The sequence below is a fragment of the Mirounga angustirostris genome, unplaced genomic scaffold (genome assembly GCF_029215605.1).
Source record: "Mirounga angustirostris isolate CCGP_5_RB_7025 unplaced genomic scaffold, mMirAng1.0.hap1 SCAF_15, whole genome shotgun sequence".
NCBI classification, from domain to species: Eukaryota; Metazoa; Chordata; class Mammalia; order Carnivora; family Phocidae; genus Mirounga; species Mirounga angustirostris.
This window is the reverse complement of record NW_026991723.1, coordinates 82,501,977-82,525,223: the sequence shown is the minus strand read 5'-3', so window position 1 is coordinate 82,525,223 and position 23,247 is coordinate 82,501,977. Positions and strand designations below refer to the sequence as shown.

The following is a 23,247-nucleotide window of genomic DNA, read 5'->3' as shown; positions in this document are numbered from 1 at the left end:
AGGGGAGTGGGTTGGGGCATGCAGGGGAGAGGCAGGTTGTGGTCGGCTGCATGGGAAGCGCTTTATAAGCTCTGTATTTATTATTTCTTGCTCACCATTAAAATCAAATGTACTCGGTGCTTTTGTATTCAATACACATTTAACCCTGCCGACTTAGATTTCTCAGGTTTTAAATCCAGTGGGGAATTGGCTGGTTTCCCAACTTTACCCACAAGTCCCCCTTGAACAGAGCTCAAAATCCCTGTTTAGCATTTTCTCCCCTGGTGCTGCCGGGATCCCAGCACCAGCGGGGCCAGTCACCGTTGTGTGTGTTGTGTGTGCGTGCGGTTTCTTCCCCCCTCCCCAGCACCCCCGAAAGACGGATGTGATCGCTGAAATAGGACCGGCCAGTTGTCGGCGCCGTCTTGTGGTTCAGGCTTCATTAAACCATTTTGTCCGTGTGTATGTGTGTGCTTCGTGCATGCACCTTCAGCTCCCGTACGTGCTTCTGTGAACGTGTAGTTGTGAGACAGGGTGAATGTCGGCGCCTCGAGGCCTCTGTGCATGTCTCTGGACGGCTGGCTGGGAGTGTAATTGTGTGTCTGGCTTTGTCCCCACCAGTCAGGTGTGTGTGACTCTGGGTGGGTCTGAGCTGTGCAGGTGACTGACTGTCTGGGTCTGTTGTGCCTTCCTCTCTCTCCCCCGCCTCACTGCCTCCCTGCTCCCCTCCCCCACCCCCTTCTCCCTGCTCTGTCTGTTTTATCATCCCTAATGAAGCAGTCTTCTCCATCGATCCTGCTGATTGCCAACCCATTCCTTTTGTTTGTTGGCTCTGAGCCATTCGGCGGCACTCTGACAGCTCAGCTCGTCTAATTAGCTCTGTTGTTCTTTTTCCCCATGTTTCACCACGTTGCAAGTTCAGTTGAAGTTGCCACAAACTTAATCCCCCCATTTCAGCCACAAGTTCACATTCCTCACCCGCCTTTATGGTAGCGAGGAGCGGCTGTGTGCAAGGACCGGCTGGCAGGCCTTCATATCTGACCTTTCCTGAAACCCCCACCCGGGGACCTCCGGGGCAGGGCAGAATGGCTCCGTCACCCCACACTGCACACCCCACATCCACCTTTGGGGTGAGAAGTCTGGGGGGAGCATTCCAATGCGGTGATCCTGTTGAGCAGCAAGAGGGAGAGGAGTCTGGCTGTGGTCAGGGAAAGCGGGCCAGAGTTTGAATGGGTGGGGGATCTAGCCATCCATTCATTCAGCAGCGATGACTGGATGTCTGCGTTGTAGCAGGCCCTGTTCTAACGACACTGATACGAATAGCAACATTCTTGTGCACTTCTTAGATTCCAAGCAGCCGCATCCATTTGTTCCTAAAAGTCTTGCTGGGTGACCACCAGCACCCCAGGCACCACTGAGCAGGATGCTAGGCAAGGGTCAGGTCATCTTAGATGGCGTCTTCTCATTCAGAGATGCCCCATCCCCGTCTCCTTGTTGTTATTGGTAAGGTCACAGAGAAGCCCCCGTGTGCCAGATCCCCGTGGATCTTCGTTCAGAGGAACCCCGTGGAAGAAGACCCCAAGTTTGGTGGAATGCATTTGGTGGTTACCACATCTCTGATTTGCCAAACAAGGCTGAGATCAGACTGGCCACTCCACAAGAAAAACTTCGGTTAGATCAGACATGCAGAGACCTGAGAGCTTGATGAGACTCTGCAAAGACTTGTCTTTCATGCAGCCAACTTCTGTAATCTGTGTTCTCCAGCCATTATGCTGTGTCGCCCACAAATTGCTGGGGGACCCAGGGGGCTCAGGGAAGAGGGCAGGCAGTGAACGGAGTGTGTGTGTGTTCTCCTTCCCTGTCTTATCTGAGAACTTCAGCGATTGTGGCGTTTCATCTACCTTGGCCCCTCATCTGCAGAGTGGGAGCAAACCCCCTGCACTGGGATGTCCGAGAATTTTTATTGGCAACAAAAGTCATAGACAGACTTTCTTGGTGTAGCTCTCTCCAGTGCATCTCTCGCTAGCATTGGAAATGCTCAGAGATGATGGAGCCAAATTTAAAGCCATGTAATGTTGACTGGACCAGATGAGGATCCTTCCAAGGGCACCTACAAAAACCCCATCTTGTTGCTGCAGGCCAGCTATGGATTAGGAAACTGTGTACTTCACTGTGAAACACACCCACTGCCCAGTCTCAAGCTGGGTCCTCATGAATGCAGGAGCTCCGTGGGGCATGCGGTGTCCAGACTGAGCCCTGCTCAGGAGGACTGCCCAGAGATGGCCTGGGGAACAGAAAGAGGATTTTTATTGGCACTCTGTAATGCTATCATTTGCTTTATTCCCCCCTCCTACTCAGAGAGGAAAATAAGCATCCTATGATTCAGTTGTAAAAAGAATGAAATAAGTACATGTACCCTAGACATAAAATCCAAGTGAAACCTTTTTGTTCTACCAGACCAGTTTCAGGGTTCTAGAAGAAGGCGAGTGGGGACTTATAAATGAGGGCCTCTGTGTTTCTGGGTCCTGTATGGACAGTGTCTTGTTGAACTCCCACGGCAGCCCTGCAAGGAGGCAGGTGGAGCTGACCCCTATCGCAGACGAGGAAACCAAGCTCTTTGGAAGAACCTTTCCTATTTGAGTAGGCAGATGCCTCAACATTTATTTGGGGGCTGCTTATCTAGATCAGCAGAACGTTCTTATATGGCTTTTCCAACTCACTCCTTGGGGCCTTTCCCCTGTGCCCGTTTTAGGTGCGCCCTCCCCGTCCGCACGTCGTGAAGAGACCGAAGAGCAACATCACGGTGGAAGGCCGGAGGACTTCTATCTCCAGCCCTGAGCAGTGAGTACCCCGTTGCTCCCCTCCCCTCTGTCTTCCAGAGCCCAGGGGTCTAGGCCTTTGTGGGGTCCGTGCTGCAGCCCTGGCCTTTGAAGCCTCTCTGGAGCCCTGAGCGGGTGTTTAAACAAAGAGGTCAGTCGGGGAGCTGGGCTTCATCTTCCATGTCGGCTTTTTCTAGCAGTTGTCACGCCCGCAGGAGGAGCCAGGCCTCTGGGCTGGGTTTTGAGTGGTGACACCCAAAGTGTACTCAGACAGGCTCAGAAGAAGGTTCCAGGCTTGGGTCAGCAGGGGAGAGCTAGGAACCTGGTCGAGGAGGCGATCTATTTAGCAAGGGGCAACCCCTGTCCTAAGCCTGGGGTGCTCTCGGGCCTAGAGCTTAGATTTGTACCCAGAACTGTCCTTATCCACCGCCCCACCCCCACCAGTACCTTTGCTCCCCTGTGCCACGGCAGTCATTTTATTAGGGCTTGGCTTTTCACCTCCCCTCAAGCCCAGAGCTCTGCGGGCTGGTGCTGGGTGTTCTGCCCAGAACCTAGCACAGGGCCCGGCTCAGAGTCATGTGCAGGATAGATGCTGGATAGAGGAGGTAAATAACGAGGCAGGTGGATAAGCGGCACCTGGAGATGGAGCTGCCCGAGTGGCGTGAGGCTTAGAGCTGCACACAGCCCCCAGTCCAGAAGCATCTGGAGTGCTGCCCTTTGTCCCCAAGGCCCACAGCCCTGGGGCTCTGCCCAGACAACTCAGCAGCTACACACTGGCTTCCTATGATTCTTTGAAAAAGTACATGAAACCATCTCAGTCTGGGGTTTGTTAGGGGAACCGAAACAGTTGCCCCGGGGACCCTGAAGTCCCTTGGGTGAGGAGAGGATGCTCCTCCTGTCTGCTCTACTTGCAGGAAAGTTGTCAGGGAAAGAAGCTAAGGGAAATAGCAGGCCCTAGCCAGGAAAGGAGCCAGAAGGAAGAAACAATTCTGAAATGTCAAGCTGGGGCCTAACCCGGGTTGCAGTGTACTTCAGCTCTTCTAGGATTCTCTGGTTTACAGTCTGGTGCTACTTGAGACCACTGTGTTGTTACAGAACCAGCCTACCTAGGCCAACTTACACCCTGCCCAGAAAGCTGTGGGAGACAGTGTGTGTGTGTGTGTGTGTGTGTGTGTTTGCATGCACACATCTTGAAAGGTGCTTGATTATGCAGAATTTGGAAGAGAGGACTCCTGAAGTTGGTTGTAGGCATAACTTAGCCTCTGCACAATAGGACGGTGGAAATATTAAGGAATAGGTCCCTGGCCGCGACTGGCATGGATTATGATTGCCCCCTTGTGGAGAAAATGCCGTATAGCTTCAGAGTTCCTCAGACCCTAAAGATTTCTCTTCAGGGAGGGATGAAATTACTTTTCTTTAAAACCATGTCTTTAAAACTGGGCTAAATCTTTTAGACACTGTGTGGGTGGGGCCTGTGGATACTGAAGTGCAAACCCAGAGTGTCCTTGCATTGCCCAAGAACACGCCAGACGAGCAACACTCCACGTTTTACCGGAAAACAGTTCCCATGCTGTGTTCAGGTCACCGATTATAGGTCGGAATTCCTAATTACGTTTATTTATGCCGTTGTTCTCCCAGCCCCGTGATAGGGGAGGCCTCTTCAGTACATGCCAAAGAGCCAGTGTCTGGTACTCCCGTCCTCCTGGGTGTTAGCAGAACTGGGCCCATATTACTTTTCTTTCTTTTCGCAATATGCCCTCTTTTAGATGCCTGTTCATGAGACATTTGGGGTTGGAACAAACCAGTGGGACCATGGGAGCTAGTTTAGTGGGTTGGCAAACTGGCCGCGATCGGAAACAAATGAGAGATTCTCTGGCCAGAGCTCACAGCAGCTCCGGCCCTCCAGGTGATCAAGAAGCACATTTGGGAATATTATTCCAAGAGTTTCTGTTCACATTTTTTAATGGGGGGGGGGGGCGCTGTTCTCCCATAATACCAGTGACATTTCTGGTGCAACTGGGGTATTTTCCTGCATCTCTTCCCATGCTGCCTCCCCCCCCCCCCACCGCACCCCCATTGTACTCCTCCATTTCCAAATGCCATGTCACAACAGCACTCGGATGTGTTTTTCTCAACTGTCATCAGCTCCAGCTGGCAAGACCAAGTTCTTGAAACACAGGAAGCATCCAGCGGAAAATATTTTAATAAAACAGACTCCTCATAAAATATTGTTCTGGGGGGAAAGAAACTAGCTCCACCAATCTGTCAGCATTGTGCTGGGAGACATGAGAAGACAAGCTGGCAGCAGGAGCCAGATCCTAGTGGGCCTTTGTTGCGGGCTGGTTCCGTGTGGGGCACATGGACTCCGTGCCTAGCCCTTCAATCTGGCCTGGATTTTCTGGACTCACAGATCTTTGTCTCCGCCGGGAATATCAAAGTACATTGGCAACTTAGAGGGTTTGGCCAGCAGAGAGAGATGCAAGATCTTTGAAGTGGAGGGAAGGGTTCCGTCCTCCCGACTTCTCGCCTCAACTCTCACTTCCAAATAGCACATTAAATAATTAACTTTGTGGGCAGCAAGATGGAGCTGATTAACAATAAGACAGTCTCCACGGCCTCCCACAGCAGCTCAGTGTCTGGAATTCATCAAGGCCCAGTAACATCGGCTGCCAGCTCTGCGGCCGGCCCCTCCGTCGGATCCAGTTCTTCCTTTCCAGATATGTCTCTCTGTCCATTCATGCATCCATTCATTCAGCAGATAGCTTCAAAAACCTACCAGGTGTGAGCGATTTGGGATTTTTAAGAGGAGGCCTTTAAAGAGAATCCCCGAGCTGACTCTTTGGTGACTTGCATTTTCCTGAAACGAAATTTCTCGTATGTCAAACGGCCTTTCCGAATCAAAGGTGGGTGTCCTCACCCCTTAAAGCCATCCGATGACAACTGGAAGAATACTTCAGAAAGATTTCTGGGGGAAACATTCCTTCTGTTTTTCAGCTAACACTAGCTAATTAATATTCAGTGACTATTTCTCCTCAAGAAGTACTAGCTACTTGCATTATTATTCAGGACGGGCTAATGGAATGCCCTGAGGATTCCCTAGGGTGAGAGCTAAGGCCAGGAGGGATCAGGCAGCGCGGGCTGTGGGTCGGAGGCCACCCAACAGCAAGTACGGTTGAGCACTTCTTATGTTCTAGGCCCTCTTCGGCTGGTGTTTGTTTCTCCTTCCACCAAATGGGAACTTGGGCTCAGCAAATATATGTGACGAATGTTCCTGGGTCACCCGGTTAGAAGGTGGCAGGGCCAGGCCTCCAGATGGCTGCTTGATTTCATTCTCTCAGCTACACTCTGCTGCCCACGGGGGTCCCTTGTCAGTTTGGCTTTGCCTAGAGAGACGGTTCTGGGTCCTGTGTCCTAAGATGACTTGCCCCACACGCCGCCCTTCTTCTCTGGTTCCTTGAAGTCGGGAACTGGAGCTGTTCGGTCCTCTTCCTGGCAAAGGAACAGCGTCCCCTGGTGCCTGAGTGTTTCTCCCTGGGGAAGGAAAGACAAGCAACACTGACGGAACATCCTGTGAGACTGTGAAGGGTAGGTGGTGGCTTTCCTATCTAACAGGGAAACTGAGGCTCAGAGGGAGACTTTCTGATAGAACTAGTCCAGGGTCTGAGGGCTAGAAACTGGTAGGATCAGCTGTCTGACACAGGCCTTACCCCTTCTGTCCCATCCAGTCTTTTTGTTGCGAACCTATGCTGAGTGATGAGGACAGTGGTGGCTGCAGGGGACGTGATGAGGTTCCCGTCTCCCACCCATGAATGGTCATTTCAGCCACAGTGGGTGTGGTGGGCAGGCCCCAGCTTCTGTTCCCATCGGCTTGCCAGGTGTAAGAGAATTTCCCATTGAATGTGGTACTTAGCAGGAGCCGACAGCAAACTCTAGAAGGCAGTGCTGTGCCCACCCCTCAGGATCATGCCCAGCATGCAGATGGAGGCCAAAGGCAGGGCGTCACCTGCTGGTCCCCAGGCGCCCCTCTCCGCCGGTCTGCCTGTCCTTTGTGCCCCCCAGCGGGGGCCGGGCAGTATCCCTCTCAGAGTCGCGGAGGGTACAGATGGACGTGGTCAAACAGCCTCCACCTTGTTTAACCTTAATAGCCCCGAGGGGTGGGGCTGTCTTCTGAGCCTTAATGGCCAAGAGGCTGGCAGTCAGGATAGCTCAGAGACGCAACCCAGGGGTCACCAGCTGCAGAGCCTGAACTTGGGACTGCAAACCTCTGTGTCCCCTTCAACAGGTGAGCCCCACAACACTCTCACAGGAGTCCAGACTGGCTGCGGGCTGGTTATTTGAAGTTTCATTGTACTAAGTAGAAGTGGTCCAGATTGAGGCACCAAGGGCCCACAAGCCATTTCCCGGCTCACCTGGCTGGCCAGATTTGTACAAAATTTGCTCTTTACAAACAATTTCATTTGTCTGTAAAAATGACCCAATAACCTTATAATCCGGAAGTTTGGGGAAAGAGACCAGTTCATTCCGAACCTCACTCCTTATTAGCATGTCTGCAGCTTCCCCTCCGGGGTTTGTCCTATAGATAATTTGCAGAGCTGAAGCTTGCTTGCAATATTCCTACTTGCGGCCTTGCCCCGTGTCCTTGTAATTCCTGCTGTTCACAACTGTGGCAGGATCCCGCTTTGTGTGCATGCGTGGTCCGCCTCGCCACACCCCTCATATTGGATTTGTAGATTTTTCTAGGTGTTCACTAACGTGAAATGCCAGAATAAATACCCTTGTCCTTAAAGCTTTTCTCATTTGATACCATCGTAAGGAATGGAATGATGAACAACTACCATTAGCCAAGAACTGCCTAAGCACTTTGCATACACCATTTCCTTGAATCCTCACAAGAAGTCTCAGGGAGTAGGTATCATTAGCTCGATTTTATAGAAGTAGCTGAGACCCTGAGAGGTTGTCACTGCTCCGTACCCTCACCCAGTCCCAGAGGCAGATTTCTCTTCCATGTTGCTAAGTAACTTGCTAAAAGTATTGTACCACTTTACACTCCCACCAAAACTCTGGACTCCCTGCGAATCTGGGTCTGGGGGACACAGAGGAACGTGCATTAGAAATCCTTCTGGCCGGGGCGCCTGGGTGGCTCAGTCGTTAAGCGTCTGCCTTCGGCTCAGGTCATGATCCCAGGGTCCTGGGATCGAGCCCCGCATCGGGCTCCCTGCTCGGCGGGAAGCCTGCTTCTCCCTCTCCCACTCCCCCTGCTTGTGTTCCCTCTCTCGCTGTGTCTCTCTCTGCCAAATAAATAAATAAAATCTTTAAAAAAAAAAAAAAAAAAGAAATCCTTCTGACCAAGGAGAAATCCTGCGGGTTGCGCTGGCTGGACAGACAGACCATCTGAGCTCCAAACTGCCGGCCCACTCCACTTAGGGATGGCAGAGTCTCATCATCCAACTTGCACCGCGTGACCCTGGCACCCAAAGCCCCAGAAGATTAAAAGAAGCTGCCAGAAGCATTTAGTGAGAGCTCTGCCCACAGACGAGGTCTCGGAACACTGCAGCTAATGCCACCCTGTCCTCAGGACCTGGGCTCAGCACGGCCCCAGTGGTGCGGGCCGTGGATCACACGGGGTAGAGCCCCTCTCCCTCCCCCCAGGCCCAGAGTTGCCCCAGGGGCGTGGTTGGTGAACCACTGCCAGGCCGGTGGGCTGGTGCACTGGGGGGAAGGGGGGACCTCTGGCACCCCACAGACCTGCATCAGCCTCCTGCCCGCTGCCAGCCAGAGACCCTGAGCAAGACTCTGCCCTCTTTTTTCCAACACAATGTCTGTTCACATCCCAAAGAGCACAATTTGGGAAACTGCCCCTAGGAGCCGCACTAGCATCCCGAGGTGGCGGGGCACACCAATCTCCCCTCCTGCAGCAGCGCTGTCAGCGGTCTGATGCTCACCCTGTGGCCTCCCCGTGAGCTGCGCCCTCCCCTCCCCGTGCCCGCCGTCGCCTGGCTTCCCCTGACACAGCGCTGACCTTCCATGTTGTAGTAGTCGCTTTACATCACGCACATGCGCGCGCACACGTGCACCCCAGGAGCCTGGGAGCTCCTCCGGGGCAGGGCCACCATGTGCCCTTCAGCTTTGACGCTTCAGCTCCTGGACCAGAGCCTAGCCCAGACCTCTGCTCAGGGATGTTTACTGAATGAATAAACAAGGGAATCACTGCCGCTTATAGCCCAGCACCCTGGAGATGGGGAAGGGGTGTCAGTTAACCACAGATGTGTAAAGAGCACCTATTATGTGCCAGGCGTGATTGGGATGTGACTCTGAGCTACCAGCACCTCTCCTGCCCGGGGCCGTCTAAGAGCCAGAAACTGCCATCAGCCCCAGGAGCCAGTCTCCAAGATGCCAGCTGGGCCCTGGGCCCTAGGGGTGGGGGCAGCTGTCTAGGTACTACCCACTGGCAGCCTGCCAGGACCCACTCCCTGAGCAGCCAGGAGTCCAAACACCAGAGCAGAAGGTCCCAAACCCGGTTAGGAATGTGAGCGGCCCCTGACCCAACTCAGGCCCCCCATCCCCTCGCCAACAGTGGGTTCTGGGCCCTGGAGACCAAGCCACGCCAGGAGCCAGACGTGGAGTCTGAGCCCAGATTGGAAAAGCAGGAACTGCCAAGGAGTCCCCAGGGATGTGCAGCAGCCCAGGAAAACACAGGTCTCCCTCGTCCCCAGCCACTTTTGCCTGATAGTCGAAGGGAAGGACCTCTCCCAGGGGCAGTCAAGACAGTTAGGAGTTAGTGCCCCAGACTTGCTGGTTTCAGCCTCCTCTGAAAGCTTTGCCACCTCACCTGAGCCCCTCCCTCTTCCAGGCATCTCGCCACCATTTCTCATGCCTGTTTCAGGCCCGGCACTTCATATATGTCACCTTGGTTAACTTCCCCCACTCCCCAAAAGTCTTCCTGGTGCAGGTGTGTTAGCCTGTTCAGCCGTGAAGGAACCAAGGCTCTAACAGGTGGAATGACCTGCCTTGGATCCAGAATGTGCACCCACACCCACGTCCACTGCTCTCTCACCAGACACCCTGCCCTCCACCACTGCTCCCATGGTCCCCACCAAAGACTTGGGCTCATGGCAGGCAAAGGCCATCTTCGGGTAGAGGGGAGGGGCAGTTCTTCACAGTCTACACAATTTCTCTTCCGGATAGGAAAAGTGTAGAAAGTGTCCCCATCCCCCCTAAGGTGTCCCCATCTTCCCTCTACCAATGAGCGTGAAGAGTGGGACAGTGGAGTAAAGCCCGTGTGCTGTGTTCGGGCCTCTCTACCTATGAGAATGTACACCCGGTAGCCTGGGAAGGACTGGGGCAGGGGTGTGGACATGTGAAATTGACACTAGTGATTTTTTGAAAGAAGGAAGGAATGAATGAAGGTACGGGTTGATAAGTAGTCAAACAGATGGACTAATGGAATTGGAAAGGCAAAGGGCACAGCCAACCCGAGAGAGAGAGATGGGGCCAAGCCAGTGAGGCCCCCTGCTGCCTCCCCAGCCCCCACATCACCCCCTAACCTCTCATGTCGCCTTGGTCCTCAAGCGGGTTCAAGACCCTCACCACCTGGTCCCTGCCAACCCTGCCAGCCTCTTTTCTTGAATCTCCCACCCGGACCCCAAGCCCCTTGTGCCCACTCCTCCCAGGGACACCTCCAGGCCATCCCGCAGCCTCCTCCATACGCATGATTGAAAGCCCAGCTCCCACATCACCTCCCGAGTGGAGCCTCATCCAAGAGCCCCCGGAGCCAGGTATACCCCCGCCACTGCCCTCTGGGCCTATCACAGCACATCAGAACTCCCCGGGAGAACCCATCCGGGGACCCGGTCGCGGCACCTCTCCATCACCGTAGCACAGGGCCAGGACTCCAGACCTGGCTCAAGCACGTACACCAGTGAAAACAATAGATCAGGCTCTGAAGCAAATCAGGGTGGTCTCTGGGGGAACCAGCTTGGTGCGAGACCCACGGGGGGAACCTCTGGAACTGCGCTGGAGCTATCTTCTGTGTGACTGGGCTAATGGCTAGGACCATTCTCAGGGAGGAAGAGAGGACAGATACCAAACCTGCTGGACATTGGATCTTTCCACTCCGTCGTATGTGTGTCTGTACTTTAAAACAATGAGAGGGTCACTGCTGTGATGAGTCATGATCACCAGTGAGAGAGAGTTCTTCCTGTCAGGTGAACTGGTCTTGTGGGACCGGTGGGTGTGAGATCAGGTTTTTCTCACCCCATTGGGGACTTGCTGTGCCAGAGGGAAGGTCTTCGAAGGCAGCAACCACCTTATATTCATCCTTGACCGCCTAGGGAAGAGCCTGCACAGGATTAAAATGCCCAGAATCTATTTGTTGGCAGGTGTATGTGGTGTATGGATAGTAACTAAATATGTACGATGTGCTGGGCATGAGCCAAAGCCCTTTATGAATAATTTCATTCAACTTTGTGATAACACCATCAGGAGGGCTGTAGAATCCCCATTTTACAGCTAAGAAGTTGAGGTACAGGGAGGTATATAAAAGACTTTACCGAGGTCATCTGGCTGGGAAGTGGGGGATGGTGGAAAGCTGGACAGAATGGCATCCATTGGGCAGGCAGGACCTGGCCTTGTCCTGGGGCCTGTCCCCATTCATCAGCCCAACCGGTTTCATCAAAGGACACCAGACCGGCCGAGACATTTACCAAGCAAAGATCCTTTGTGCTGGAGTGAAATGATCCTTTAAAAATGATCACCAGCTCCCCTCGTTACCTCCGGAGACCAAGTCCTTGCTGATTTTTTTCCCTTCTTTATCTCAAGTACATTTAAATGTCAATTAAATTTGAAATATCTACATTTGTCAGCATTTCATTTTGGGCCAGCGTGACGTGCTGCTGATTTGTCCACGCGATGTGACACATGAAAAAAACTCTCGAGATGCAGATCTTCCTCATTAAAAAATAAGCCCGTGCGATCCCGGCACGGCGGAGAGCCACAGAGCACGTCCCTGCTTCCTGACGCCGTGTCTCTGACATGGTATTTAAAAAGGAACAGCCGCGCCTGTCACCACTGTCACATGCGCACGCTAACCGGCGACACGTTAAACCAAACATTAGAAAGGGTTCGGGAAGTCATCTGCATGGGAACTCCGAGCCGAGATGAGGTGGGCAGAGGCGGGAGCAGCCGTGGGAGACGATGGGGTCTGAATGGTGATGGACAGCGGGCCTTTCTTTCTCGCCAAGACTCCGGCAGCCAAGTTCACCACGACCTGCCTTTTCACAGACAGCTCTTTGTGTGTAAGAAAATCCAGGCGAGTGGTGGGTGGCAGACTGCAGGGTAGTAGCTGAATTGGGTTAATGAGGGAAGAGGTACACTTTTTTTTCCCCCCCTCATTTTCTGCCTTAAGCTAATAAAAAATTTAAACCTGGACATTTTCAACGATTCATCCTTTATCTCTGACAAATATCTGACTGTATGTTTCATAGGAGGACATGAGCAGTTGAATTTAAATAAGTTTATTTTGAAATCTCACTTTTTATTAAAAGTAGAAGGGGGAACAGCCTCCCCCTTATTTCATTGTTTCAGATCCACAGAACCGAAGAGGCAGGACCACAGAGTGGTTTCGAGTCAGGCAGATCCCGATTCCTGGCTCAACCGGTAGCTTCTGTGGGACGCTGGGCGAGTGAGTACCCTCTCTGAGCTTTGGCTTCTCTGTCTGCAAAGGGAGGATGTGATAAGGAACTAATGAGAAACCGTCCAGGCAGCATTTAGCCTAACACTTGTAAGTACTGCTGGTCTCATCATCGTCATCCGTGTGGCCCGAAGCCTGAAAAAATGCTGATCTGACCAAACCACCTGGCGAGGTTCTCTCTCACTCTCTAGAGACAGATGGCGCGTTCAGGAGACACCCCGGGGCCTCTTGTTGAAGCCCTTGCCCAACCCACCTGGCCTGGCCAGCAGAGCTGGCCAGAGAGGGAAAGTGGTTTGTGAGCTGGAAGGTGAGGTTCCTTCTTCCCCCTCTCGCCCCCAGGCCCGCTCCGCCATCACTGGGTCTGCTCACAGCAAGCAGTGTGGGAAGGCACTGGATTTGACCGGGCTGTGAACTACAGCAGCCTGGCTTGATGAGGCCAAGGCCCAGTCCAGCACAAAGGCTCTTTGCTCTTACGTGAACCCAGACATTCCTGGCAGGTTTAGTGGCATTCAGCTAATGTGCCGAGCTGTGATCTTTGCTTCCTCATCAAAGCCGGAGGAGGAGAGCATACTTGGAGGGGCGTCGGAAGGGCATTCGAGATGGATCCAAGGGACACCAAAGAGCTTCATGCGGTTTGACCCAAGCAGAGGTGTGTGTCCCCCTCATGCACGTCTGCCACCAGCCCGGCTCACAGGACAGTGAGTCCCTGACCTGGAATCCCTGCTTGTCACTTCCTGGCCAGGGCATGTCGTCACATCTGTCTTCCTCACAGTGATTCCCAGCGCTCCGCCAGCACTGGGTCTGCTCACAGCAAGCACTCGGAAAGTACCTCGCGGCTGGGTGTGCGGATGGACGGATGGAACAGATGGATGGACGGACTAATGACAGGCTCATCCTCTGTAAAGTCAGTGCGGAGAAGCCTTCCCGCTGGACTGTTGGGAGGGGTGGAGATCACCTGTGTGAAGCCCGTGGCACGGTGGACGTTGCTTTAAACATTTTTCCGAGACTCCTGCCTACTCCTGTACGCCCAGCACCCTCACCCCCAAATGTGGTCCCATGTTATGGTCTCAGCATCTCAGAGGACAGATGAGGACCTCAGGGGACACTTTTCTGCTGCAGCCACAAGCTGATGGAAGGGACAGGTGCTGTGCTGGGGCTCCAGAAACATGGGTGAGAAGGGTGGGGCTCGCCTTGTCTCCCCGGCACACCGGCTCCCACTCCTGCGTTCGCAGACCTCCACAGCGCTAACGTTGTGCCCCAGCTGCGGATGAAGAGAAGGGTGAGCCCGTTCCCTGCCCTTGAGGAGCTGACTCGGGAACAGAATTGCAGGAGGTTAAATGACATCGATGAAGTGCTGCAACACGCAGCCCAAGGGGAAGCAGACTCCATCTAGGGGGGGAAGCTCCGGCTGGGAATTCCAGTAAGGCTTTCTAGAGCGCCAAGTGAGCCGAGTCTTCAGACCAAAGAGCCAAAGAACAATCAGTGCACCAGGCGAAGACCACAGGGAGGTCTGTAGGGCATGCAGGGGAGGAGGAGGCTGCAGAGGTGGACAGGGCCAGGGAAAGTGGTTTGTGAGCTGGAAGGTGAGGTTCAGCACAGTGTCTTCCCTGCATAGAGCTTGGACTTGGCCCTGCCTCCCTGCAGCCTGCACCCCTGCCCACCCAGCATATTCCACAAGCTCCCCAGAGTGGAGCCTGAGGCCAGGATTCCTGTCCACTCCTGCAGCCCTCCTCACCTGCCCAGGAGAGCCGTCCAGTGCTAGAAGTGAGTGCATCCCCCTAACTTTTAAACAGTTGAGTAAACTGTTCTGTAAATGTCTGAACATTATTGTTCCTAACACTTAATGGGTTTACTCACCACACAACCAACTCCCTCGACATCACTATTCGGAGCCGTGGACGTGCAGGCGTGAAGCAGGAGAGTGACTGAGTTGGGTCTGTGATTCACAGCAGGATTCCAGTGGCTGTGCGGAGTGGCCCTTCTGCACTGTGTTTTATGTCCCAGGGGATGTGGCAGGAGCCAGGCGGCCTTGTTTCCATGAGTCACATCTTCCTGCCCTCTCTCCTGAGTCCAGAGGAAAACACTCCACCTAAGCCGATGCTCTCTCTGGTCCAGGAAGGGCCAAGTCCCTTACCATCCAGGTAGGCAGCCTGGGCAAGGAGAGGAGCCCAGTGACCTGCCACCTCCCTGTCCCTGTGTGCGACCCTGGCCAAGTGGTTTCCCCTCTCTGAGCCTCGGTCTGCACTTCAGTATGAGGACAAATCTCCTAGCCTGCCTAACGTCCAGGGATGGCACGAGGAGTGAAGGGGTCTAGGCGGGCACGAGCCAGGGAGCTCTGCGGTGCTGGGAGCCAGCCCTGGTTCTACTTGTAAAAGACTAGCACATTCCTGGGGACAACTGGCTTAACACCTGTGATGGTAGAACACAGCACAGCCCGCTCTCTCCCAGTCCCTCCCCACCCTCCAGTGTGGCTCCCATTCACTCTTCAGACATGGTGCCCTTTTGTGAAATGAAACCCAGAAGGAATTGCATCGGAAAGCAGAGAAAGGAGCCTGCTCTGTGGGGGCGGGGGGGGGTTAGAGAGGAGACGGCCCCCCACTTGGGCACCCCTACACTTCCTGCCCCACCCTCTCGCGAACTTCACCGCTGCCCCCGGGGATCCTTGGAGCCTGCCCAGCACAGTGTGCAGGCCCGAGCAGCGGCTGTGGGGGGCCAGATGTGCCCGGTCCGGCTCCCCTCTCCCAAGCCCGCGCCGCTCACGGGCCCTGGTCGGTGTATAATTCATGGCGGCCGCGCGGACTTTCTCGGGGCTGCGCAGTGTTTGTGTATAGAGGTAGAGCTCACAGGTGGCTGACAAGGGAGATGTATTTTTTATAACAATGAATATTTAATTTCCACATCACAGATGAAAAAGACTCTCTGAAGAGGCGTGTGAGAGAGACTCCAGAGAGCAGCCGCTAATCAGAAGAGGGCCTTCTAGCCAGAGCCCCTCCATGTGGCTCACTTTCTTCTTTAACTTTCTATTTTTATGTTTTCCTGATTATTGAAGTCGATATGCACATTGTAGAAAGTGTAGAAAACACAGAAAAATAAAAAGAGGCACAGTGGGGGTAAGTCACCCCTAAGCCCCCTAGCTTTTGTCGACGTGTATGTACATCCCTTTCCAGGCTTTTTTTTCTGCCTCTTCCCATAAGTAGGTGAGAGAGAATGTAGTATAACTACAGTTCTGCATCATGGTGTTGAGACTTTTCTCTTTCATAAACATTATAGTTAATGGGTGGCTCCTTTTCAGCCAAGTGTACTGTAATTCACCAGCCTCCTCTTGCTGGAAACGTAGGATGTGCCGTGTTTTAATATTATAAACACAGCAGCGAGGAGCATCTTTGTGCATCATTGTTTGCTACACTTAGGGTTATCTAAATGGAAGTGGAGGGTACGAGGTCGTAGGCGACTGGATCTCATGTTTAAGGCTCTCGACACCTACGGCAAACCCTCGGTTGCTTTCCTGTCTGCGACCAGCTTCCTCGCCTCGGGGCCCGTCACGCCTCCCAGGCCCTCCGGCCTCCTCCAGGGAGCCTCTACCTCAGGTTGGCAGAGGGAGGCCAGGGCCAGGCGCTGAGCCCAGAGGCCCCCCTCCCACCCCGCCACGTGGAGTTCCGAGGGTGCCTCCTAACTGCCTCTTTTCTCTTGTCTTCCTCCGCCCCAGCCTGGTAAAGCCCTTGCGACACTATGCGGTCTTCCTGTCCGAGGACTCCTCTGACGATGAATGCCAGCGGCAAGAGGGCCCCAGCTCTGGCTTCACCGAAAGCTTTTTCTTCTCCGCCCCCTTTGAATGGTCTCTCCTTCCTCCTTCCATTTCTCTGAGCTCAGCTGGGTGACTCTCCCGGGCCGCGTGGGGGAGGGGGGCCGGTGCCGCTTGCCCTTGCGTGTGGGGAGGGCTGGCTGCAGCTGCTGCCTGCCGGTGACCCCACGCCAGCTCGGGGGTGAGTGCCCCTTGTGTGCCTCTGCCCAGCCCTGCGGGCTCCGGGGCGAGGGCCGAGGGCCGAGGGGCGAGGGTACGGGATGGCAGGGCCTACAGGTGTGAGACCGGAGCCTGAGTCCCTGGCCCTTACCCTGGAGAGTGCACTTGACTGTCACCCGAAGTGGTTGTTGATGCCCGAGTCCTCCTCTTATCTCAGCACATCTCCAAAAGCTATGAAGGTGGAGGGTCAGTTTTTAAGCTTAAGACAAAAACAAAAACAAACGGATTGATAGGGAACGTGTATATTATTGCTGACAGATCCAAGGGTTTTACCGATCTGCCTGACCGTAAGATAATTTTTATTATTATTGCCTATAGTCTGAGCCTCACACTAATTAAAAAGGTTCGCCCACAATCCAGCCACCCCCCGGTGTTAAGCTTTGGCCGTTTCCCTTCCTCCACCAGTTCTTGCCCCTCTACCCACAAGTTTTTCAGGGCTGGGATTGAGCAAAGGGACAGCTTTTGTCCGTGGTCGTTAACAAAGCAGTAGTGTCCTTAATGGGAGCCTTTGAGGGAAGAGAGCTGCCCTTTGCTGAACACCCACGGGGCCCACAACCACTATCTTACAGAAGAGGGGACTCTTCCCCTCCATCCCCCTCCCAGTCCCTTCCCTTGGGCCGGGCCTCTCGGTTCCTCAGGGCACCTGATAAACTCCCCAGCTCTGCTCCTACCATTGGCCCCCAGGGGTAGGAGGGTTCTTAGCCCTTTCTGCCACCAGCTCACCTGCAAGTCAGCCCCCTCCTGATCTCCTCACTTAGAAAGTGGTGGGTGGCCTAAGTCGGTGTTGCCCGAATTCCCATGCCACCTTCTGTGTACATTGAATCTTTCTTTAAAATTTGTCTGTTAAAACTTTGTCCTAAGCAGTAATATCTCTGATATCATTGGCCTAATGCATCAATTATCATTTCTACTATTAGTTAAAATAAAGATAGAACCATTGGAATAAGAAATGTTCATGTATCAACTCAAAATCACCTTGCAGGTAAAAACGCTCTGCCTGGGTGACATCCAAGAAGGAATCCCCACCACAGGGTCCAGTGGGCCTCCTCACTCTTTTTTAATTCATTGATGCCTTAATTATTTAAATAGTAAATAGTGCTCACTCCCTTAGCCAGGACCTATGAAAAGTATAGGCTTTTGTATGTGTATGATTAAAAAGGAAGTGGCCCATATGTTAACTATACTGGTGTTAAATAAACATAAATTACACAGGAAAAGAAAAAAAAAAGGAACTGGGCCATCTTAAGTCAAAATGAAATGGTTTCTTTTTAAAGAATACATTTCCTTCCTTAAGTGTAAGGAGCACACTGACTTTTCTTTATCCCCTTCATTGTGTTCAAACTTGGTGAAAAGGTCTTTAATTCCTTGGTCAGAAGGCTTAGAGTGAGTGGGGACTTTTGAACAAGTCTCTCATACTTGGTGTCCATGGCTACCTTTTGCTGTGTGACATAGGGTGAGTGACTTAGCCTCTCTGAACTTGAGCCAGATAACTGAAGGCTGATGGGAACCCTTGCGGAGAGTCCCCTCTGCGGGGTGTGCCCTGCCCTGGTTCCTGCACGTGGGCCTTTGGGACCAGCAGGTGGCGCCCTTCCCCCACATTACCAGAGCTGTGGGCCGCTTCTGCTGGGACACACGGGGCAGAGCCAACCCCAGCCTTCACTAGTCAGGGTTGATCCAGGCAGCCTTCTCCACGTACCCAGTGGTGCCCTGGGGCTCAGGCCTCTGAGAAAGGAAAGTAAGAGGAGCCTCTTGTCCCCTGTGCCTGGGTCAAAGGTACAGAATGCTGTTAACGGCCTCTGTACGTGCCGTGCGTCAGGGAGCATGTTGGTTGGTTCACATAATCACCACCGCTGCCTGCAAAGAGAGGTGCACTCTGGAATGGGGGAGAGGCTGAGGTTCAGAGAGGTTAAGAGACTATCCCAAGGTCCCATGGCAAGAGATGGTAAGACCAGAGCTAGAACAGGTCAGCGCAGGCCGAAGCCCACACGGCTCCCCCTTGGGCTCCTGAGTCACCCTGGGAGACTTTCCCCAGCTCAGTTCCCTATGAGCCACAGGATGGTGGGAGTGCAGAGGCCGGGCTCCCGAACGAGCAGGCTGCCTCTTCCCTTTCCAGTCGTGTCCCGTTCCTCATGCCTTGTCTGGATGGCCTGCAAGCCTCCTAGCCAGTTATATGGTGGGTCCTGTGGTTTTCGGGGGAACTAAAGTGCAAATGAGTCCCATAGTGAACAGTAGAACCCAAATGCAGCCCCGGGTCTGGCAGAGTGCCATTGCCCAGACTCCAGCACTCACAGGGACCCCAGGACACTCTCCTGTCCCCAAGCCTCCTGGGTGTACTCCTCAAGGCCTGGAAGTTCCTGGGGGTGGGGGCTGCTTGCACCTCCTGTGGAGGCTCTGGGTGGGAGAATCAGTCTGCTCTGCCTCCTCCCAGGCCTCAGCCGTATCGGACGCTCAAGGAATCAGACAGCGCAGAAGGCGACGAGGCAGGGAGTCCAGAGCGACGAGCGCGGGAGCCCACGGGCCCTGCCCCGGCTCCGCCTGACCGGGCTGCCAGCATTGACCTTCTGGAAGACGTCTTCAGCAACCTGGACATGGAGGTCCCACTGCAGCCACTGGGCCAGGCCAAGAGCTTGGAGGACCTTCGGACACCCAAAGACCTGAGGGAGCAACCGGGAACCTTCGACTATCAGGTATGATGCCAGCAGGGATGGGTACCTGCCAGGGCTGGTGCTTTCCACACGTGAGGCAGGTGCCCCCATGGGACGGGGAAGGAGACCGAGGGAGAAACAGCAACCTTTCCAGGGTCCTTGGCCGAGGCTCAGTGTCGTTCTGCCTGCAAACCCTGCCAGGCAGGCCCACAGCCCGTGATCCTGTAGAAACGTTACAGCTGATGGAAATTGCCCCTCATGTCCGTGTGTGCGTCAGGCAGAATTGTGCTGCCACTCCAGTTCACCCTCCCAGGACCCCAGCCCCCACCAAGTCTGCTCGGAGAGCCTCGGGATCAAAATTCCTGGGTTCTGATTATTTGCATGGGACCACTGATCGTCCATCATGACTTGCGATCTGTCACATTCCCTCTCTGTGCCTGTTTCTCCACTTGCAAGTGGAGGCTGCTGACAGAGTGGTGGATTCACGTGCATCCTCCCTGCCCCTGACAGGGACGCCCAGGTCGCGTCACTTGTGAGTGGCAGAGCAGGACAGGAGCCCAGTCCTGTTTCCCTGCCAACCAGGGAAGACACCTTTGCCAGGCCCCGTGCCTCACTCGTCCTCGAGCTCCCAGGTGATTAAAAGTGCCCACATGCTTTGAAAAGTGAAAAAGGCCCGGCCAATAAATGGAGTCATTTTCCTAAAACTTCTTGGCAACACTGACATAAAAGGACAAGGGCTTTTTCTGGAATCCCTCTGTGCAATGAGAAAAGAGCCCGGCGTGGAGTCTGAAAAGTGAGGAAAACAGTGAGGAAAGCCTGGGCTTGGCGTCTGGACAGACCCGGGCTCTTCTGCTGGTGACCTGGGCCCAGCCCCCCAGCTGCCCTGAGTCCCAGGGGACTGATCAGCCACACGCCTGGGATCCAGCAACGGGAGGGGCCCCAGGGATGGAGACCTGCTGCCTTCCAGTCTGTCCGGGGCAGTCTCTGGTCACTGCCTCCCTCGTTCTCTCCCCCAGAGGCTGGACCTGAGCAGGAGTGACAGGAGCCGCGGAATGCCGGTGGCCTTGAAGCTTACCCACCCATACAACAAGCTCTGGAGCCTGGGCCAGGACGACATGGCCATCCCCAGCAAGCCCCCGGCCACCTCCCCCGAGAAGCCCTCAGCCCTGCTTGGGAACTCCCTGGCTGTGCCCCGCATGCTGCCGACCCAGGACAGCATCCTGAACCCCAGTGACAAGGAGGCGCCGCCCACCCCCACTCCAGGCAGCATCACCATTCCCCGGCCCCAGGGCAGGAAGACCCCAGAGCTGGGCATCGTGCCTCCGCCCCCCACCGCCCGCCCGGCCAAACTCCAGGCCGCCAGCGCCGCGCTCGGGGACTTCTCAGAGCGGCTACAGGCCCTGAGCCCGGCCCCGTTCCCCGGGCTCCTCCCCAGTGCTACCCCCCAAGGACCCACCGAACCGCTCCAGCCACTCAGCCTGGCCCCCGGGGCCGCAAGCTCGAGCAGTGATGCCCTGCTGGCCCTCCTGGACCCACTTAACACAGCCTGGTCAGGCAATGCTCTTCCGCCAGGCCCTTCAGCCCCAAGCGTAGCCACCTCCTTCACTCCCCAGTTCAGCTTCCCCCCAGCAGGGACCCCTACCCCCTTCCCGCAGCCATCACTCAATCCCTTCGTCTCATCTATGCCCACGGCACTGCCTGCCATGGCCCTGGTCTCCACACCGGCCGGGCCTTTCGGGGCCCCTCCTGCTTCCCTGGGGCCAGCCTTTGCCCCCGGCCTCCTGCTGTCCGGTTCCAGCCTCTGTGGCCCACATAGATCTCAGCCCAACCTGTCTGCCCTCTCCATGCCTAACCTCTTCGGCCAGATGCCCATGGGTGCCCACACCAGTCCCTTGCAGCCCCTGGGCCCCCCAGCGGTCACCCCTTCAAGGATCCGAACGTTGCCCCTGGCCCGCTCAAGCGCCAGGGCTGCCGAGGCCAAGCAGGGGCTGCCCCTGAGGCCCGGAGACCCCCCTCTCCTTCCTCCCAGACCCCCGCAGGGCCTGGAGCCAGCACTGCAGCCCTCTGCTCCTCGAGAAACCAGAGACCCCTTTGAGGATTTGTTACGGAAAACCAAGCAAGATGTGAGCCCGGCCCCGGCCCCAGGCTCAGTAGAGCAGCTCAGGAAGCGGTGGGAGACCTTCGAGTGAGCCAGGCGCCAAGCGAGGGCGAGCCGGGCCCAGCCATGCGCCGCCAGCCACTGCGCCCCAGGCCAGCAGGCCCTGCTTCCCCTGCTCCGTTTCTGCCCAGGTTCTGCTGGTGTGAAGGGATGGGACCCCCGTCTGCCGCCCCTCCTCCCCGACACACCACCCATCTCTGAGGTCTGGCTGCTAGAGAATGGTGCCAGTTCTGGCCTGGGAATGGTCCCAGCCCCTGGGCACCCACCCCACCCTGCCACCACCCCTTCCCTGCACCCTGAGTAGGTTTTGCACTAAAGAGGTCAGCTGGGCGAATGACTGCCCCAGACCCAGCCCCACCCGCCTTCCCCCGGAAGCCTCCCACCAGGAGCCCCAAGGCTCCACAAGGCCTCTCCTCCCCAGCCCTGTTCTCTCGGCCCAACTGCAGCGTGGCCCTGCGCACCCCACTGGGACCAGCACAGACGGCCTTGGTAGCCTCGGCATGAGGGTGTCTGCACCAGACCCATCCGGTTTGGAGTTCGGAGTAAGGAGAATCTACCTACCTGGCGGGGCATTTCCAAACCCTCTCTAGCAATACACACACTCGTTCTTTGTCAGTCTTCACCCCAACCCTCAACATTCAGTTGTTTCTGGCTTGGTAGGGATTTGGGGCCGAGGGATTCTTGGGAACCCTCTGATAGCCAAACACAGCCCCAGCCGGCCCTGCATGGCTGGGAGCACCAGCAACTCTGATTTGTAAGAGAAAACATAGCAGCAGGTAAATCGAGTGCATTAGGAGGAGTCAGGCCGCCGTCCTGTGTTCTCCCTCTGGTTGCTGGGTTTCTCCAGGTCTCCAGTGTTACTCAGATGGGGCTCAGCCTCTTGTCGCCTGGGACTGCAGAGCTGAGAAGCAGGCACCCAGATTCCAACTGGGAAGACCAGCTTCATGCCACAGGCTGATGCAGGAGGCCCAGCTGCCCAGGCTCCCTGGGTCAGGAGTGGGCAGGGGCACTGAGCCCTTCTCTCTAGGCCCTGGCGGAGTGGACAAACTTGGCTTCTCGCAGCTTGGAGGCAGAAGGGCCAGGAGCCACCCCCTCCCCCGCCCACGTAGCATAGAAATTCCTGAGGCCAACGTCACCAAAGCTCAATTGAAATGTTTTGTTATTGTTTCTTTTATCTATCTTTTCCTTTTTACTTTATTGATTTGATGAATCTTAAAATTGACTAGTTTCAATAAACCGAGTTAAAATATGGCCCAACCATTTAAGAAAACAACCATCTGAGACATGCAGGAAATTGTGAGCGTTTTGACCTGATTTCTCATTTCCTATTTGTGAGTGGTCAGACACACAGCCTCAGAGGTGTCTGACTGGGCAAGGGGGCTCCAGAGGCCCCTCTAGCCCCAGGGAGCTTTGTCCCCGTCTGAGGGACCCTGTGTGGGTCGGTGAGGCCTGGAGGGCGGGCCCTGAGGTTCTCAGACGTGAGATGTGACAAGCTGCTGGCCCAGCACAGTGCCCCTTCCCAAGTCGGTCACGGCCCCCTGGGCAAGTGGCTCTCAATCTCGGAGTGCTGTCTGGCTGCTGAGGTGGAGGGGGGGCCATGGGATATCTGGGCACGTGGGCACCCCCAGGCCTTTCGGGTGTTTCCACACAGGTTCCAGATCCACCACCCATCCTGGGCAGACCCCTGAGCCCTGTCCGCAAAGGGAAGCCTCCCCTCCCCTCCCCACCCCACCCCTGTAGGCAGGGTATAAGAGGTACGGTGGGGCCCCAGGGAAGCAGAGGCCACCCCGTGGTCTGTCTCCCCGGCTGTGCTGGGGGCTGGTGGTGAGCCTTCCACGTTCCCAGGAGCATTGTTGTCTCTTCACTTGCTGGACTGAATTTGCACCCAAGGATGAATGTTGTGTGTGCGTTCAATAAAATCTTCTTGGGGAGAAGGT

General features: G+C 55.1%; 1 protein-coding gene across 20 annotated transcripts in view; it reads left to right on the top strand.

Moving 5' to 3' along the window:
• DENND1A (DENN domain containing 1A) overlaps nucleotides 1-22,561 on the top strand; it is a 501,269-nt gene extending 478,708 nt beyond the window's left edge. For 15 of the 20 annotated variants that reach the window (XM_054509412.2, XM_064579581.1, XM_045883119.3 and 12 more), the window contains 4 exons: nucleotides 2,732-2,820; nucleotides 16,193-16,321; nucleotides 18,936-19,194; nucleotides 20,169-22,561. In XM_054509412.2, coding sequence (XP_054365387.1) covers nucleotides 2,732-2,820; nucleotides 16,193-16,321; nucleotides 18,936-19,194; nucleotides 20,169-21,341 — 1,650 coding nt within the window. In that variant the 3' untranslated portion in view covers nucleotides 21,342-22,561. Of the gene's footprint in view, nucleotides 1-2,731; nucleotides 2,821-4,943; nucleotides 8,135-16,192; nucleotides 16,322-18,935; nucleotides 19,195-20,168 lie in introns of those variants that run through there. The other 5 variants (XM_045883121.3, XM_054509413.2, XM_054509414.2 and 2 more) reach the window with 2 other exon arrangements.
• Nucleotides 22,562-23,247: the final 686 nt, after the last annotated feature.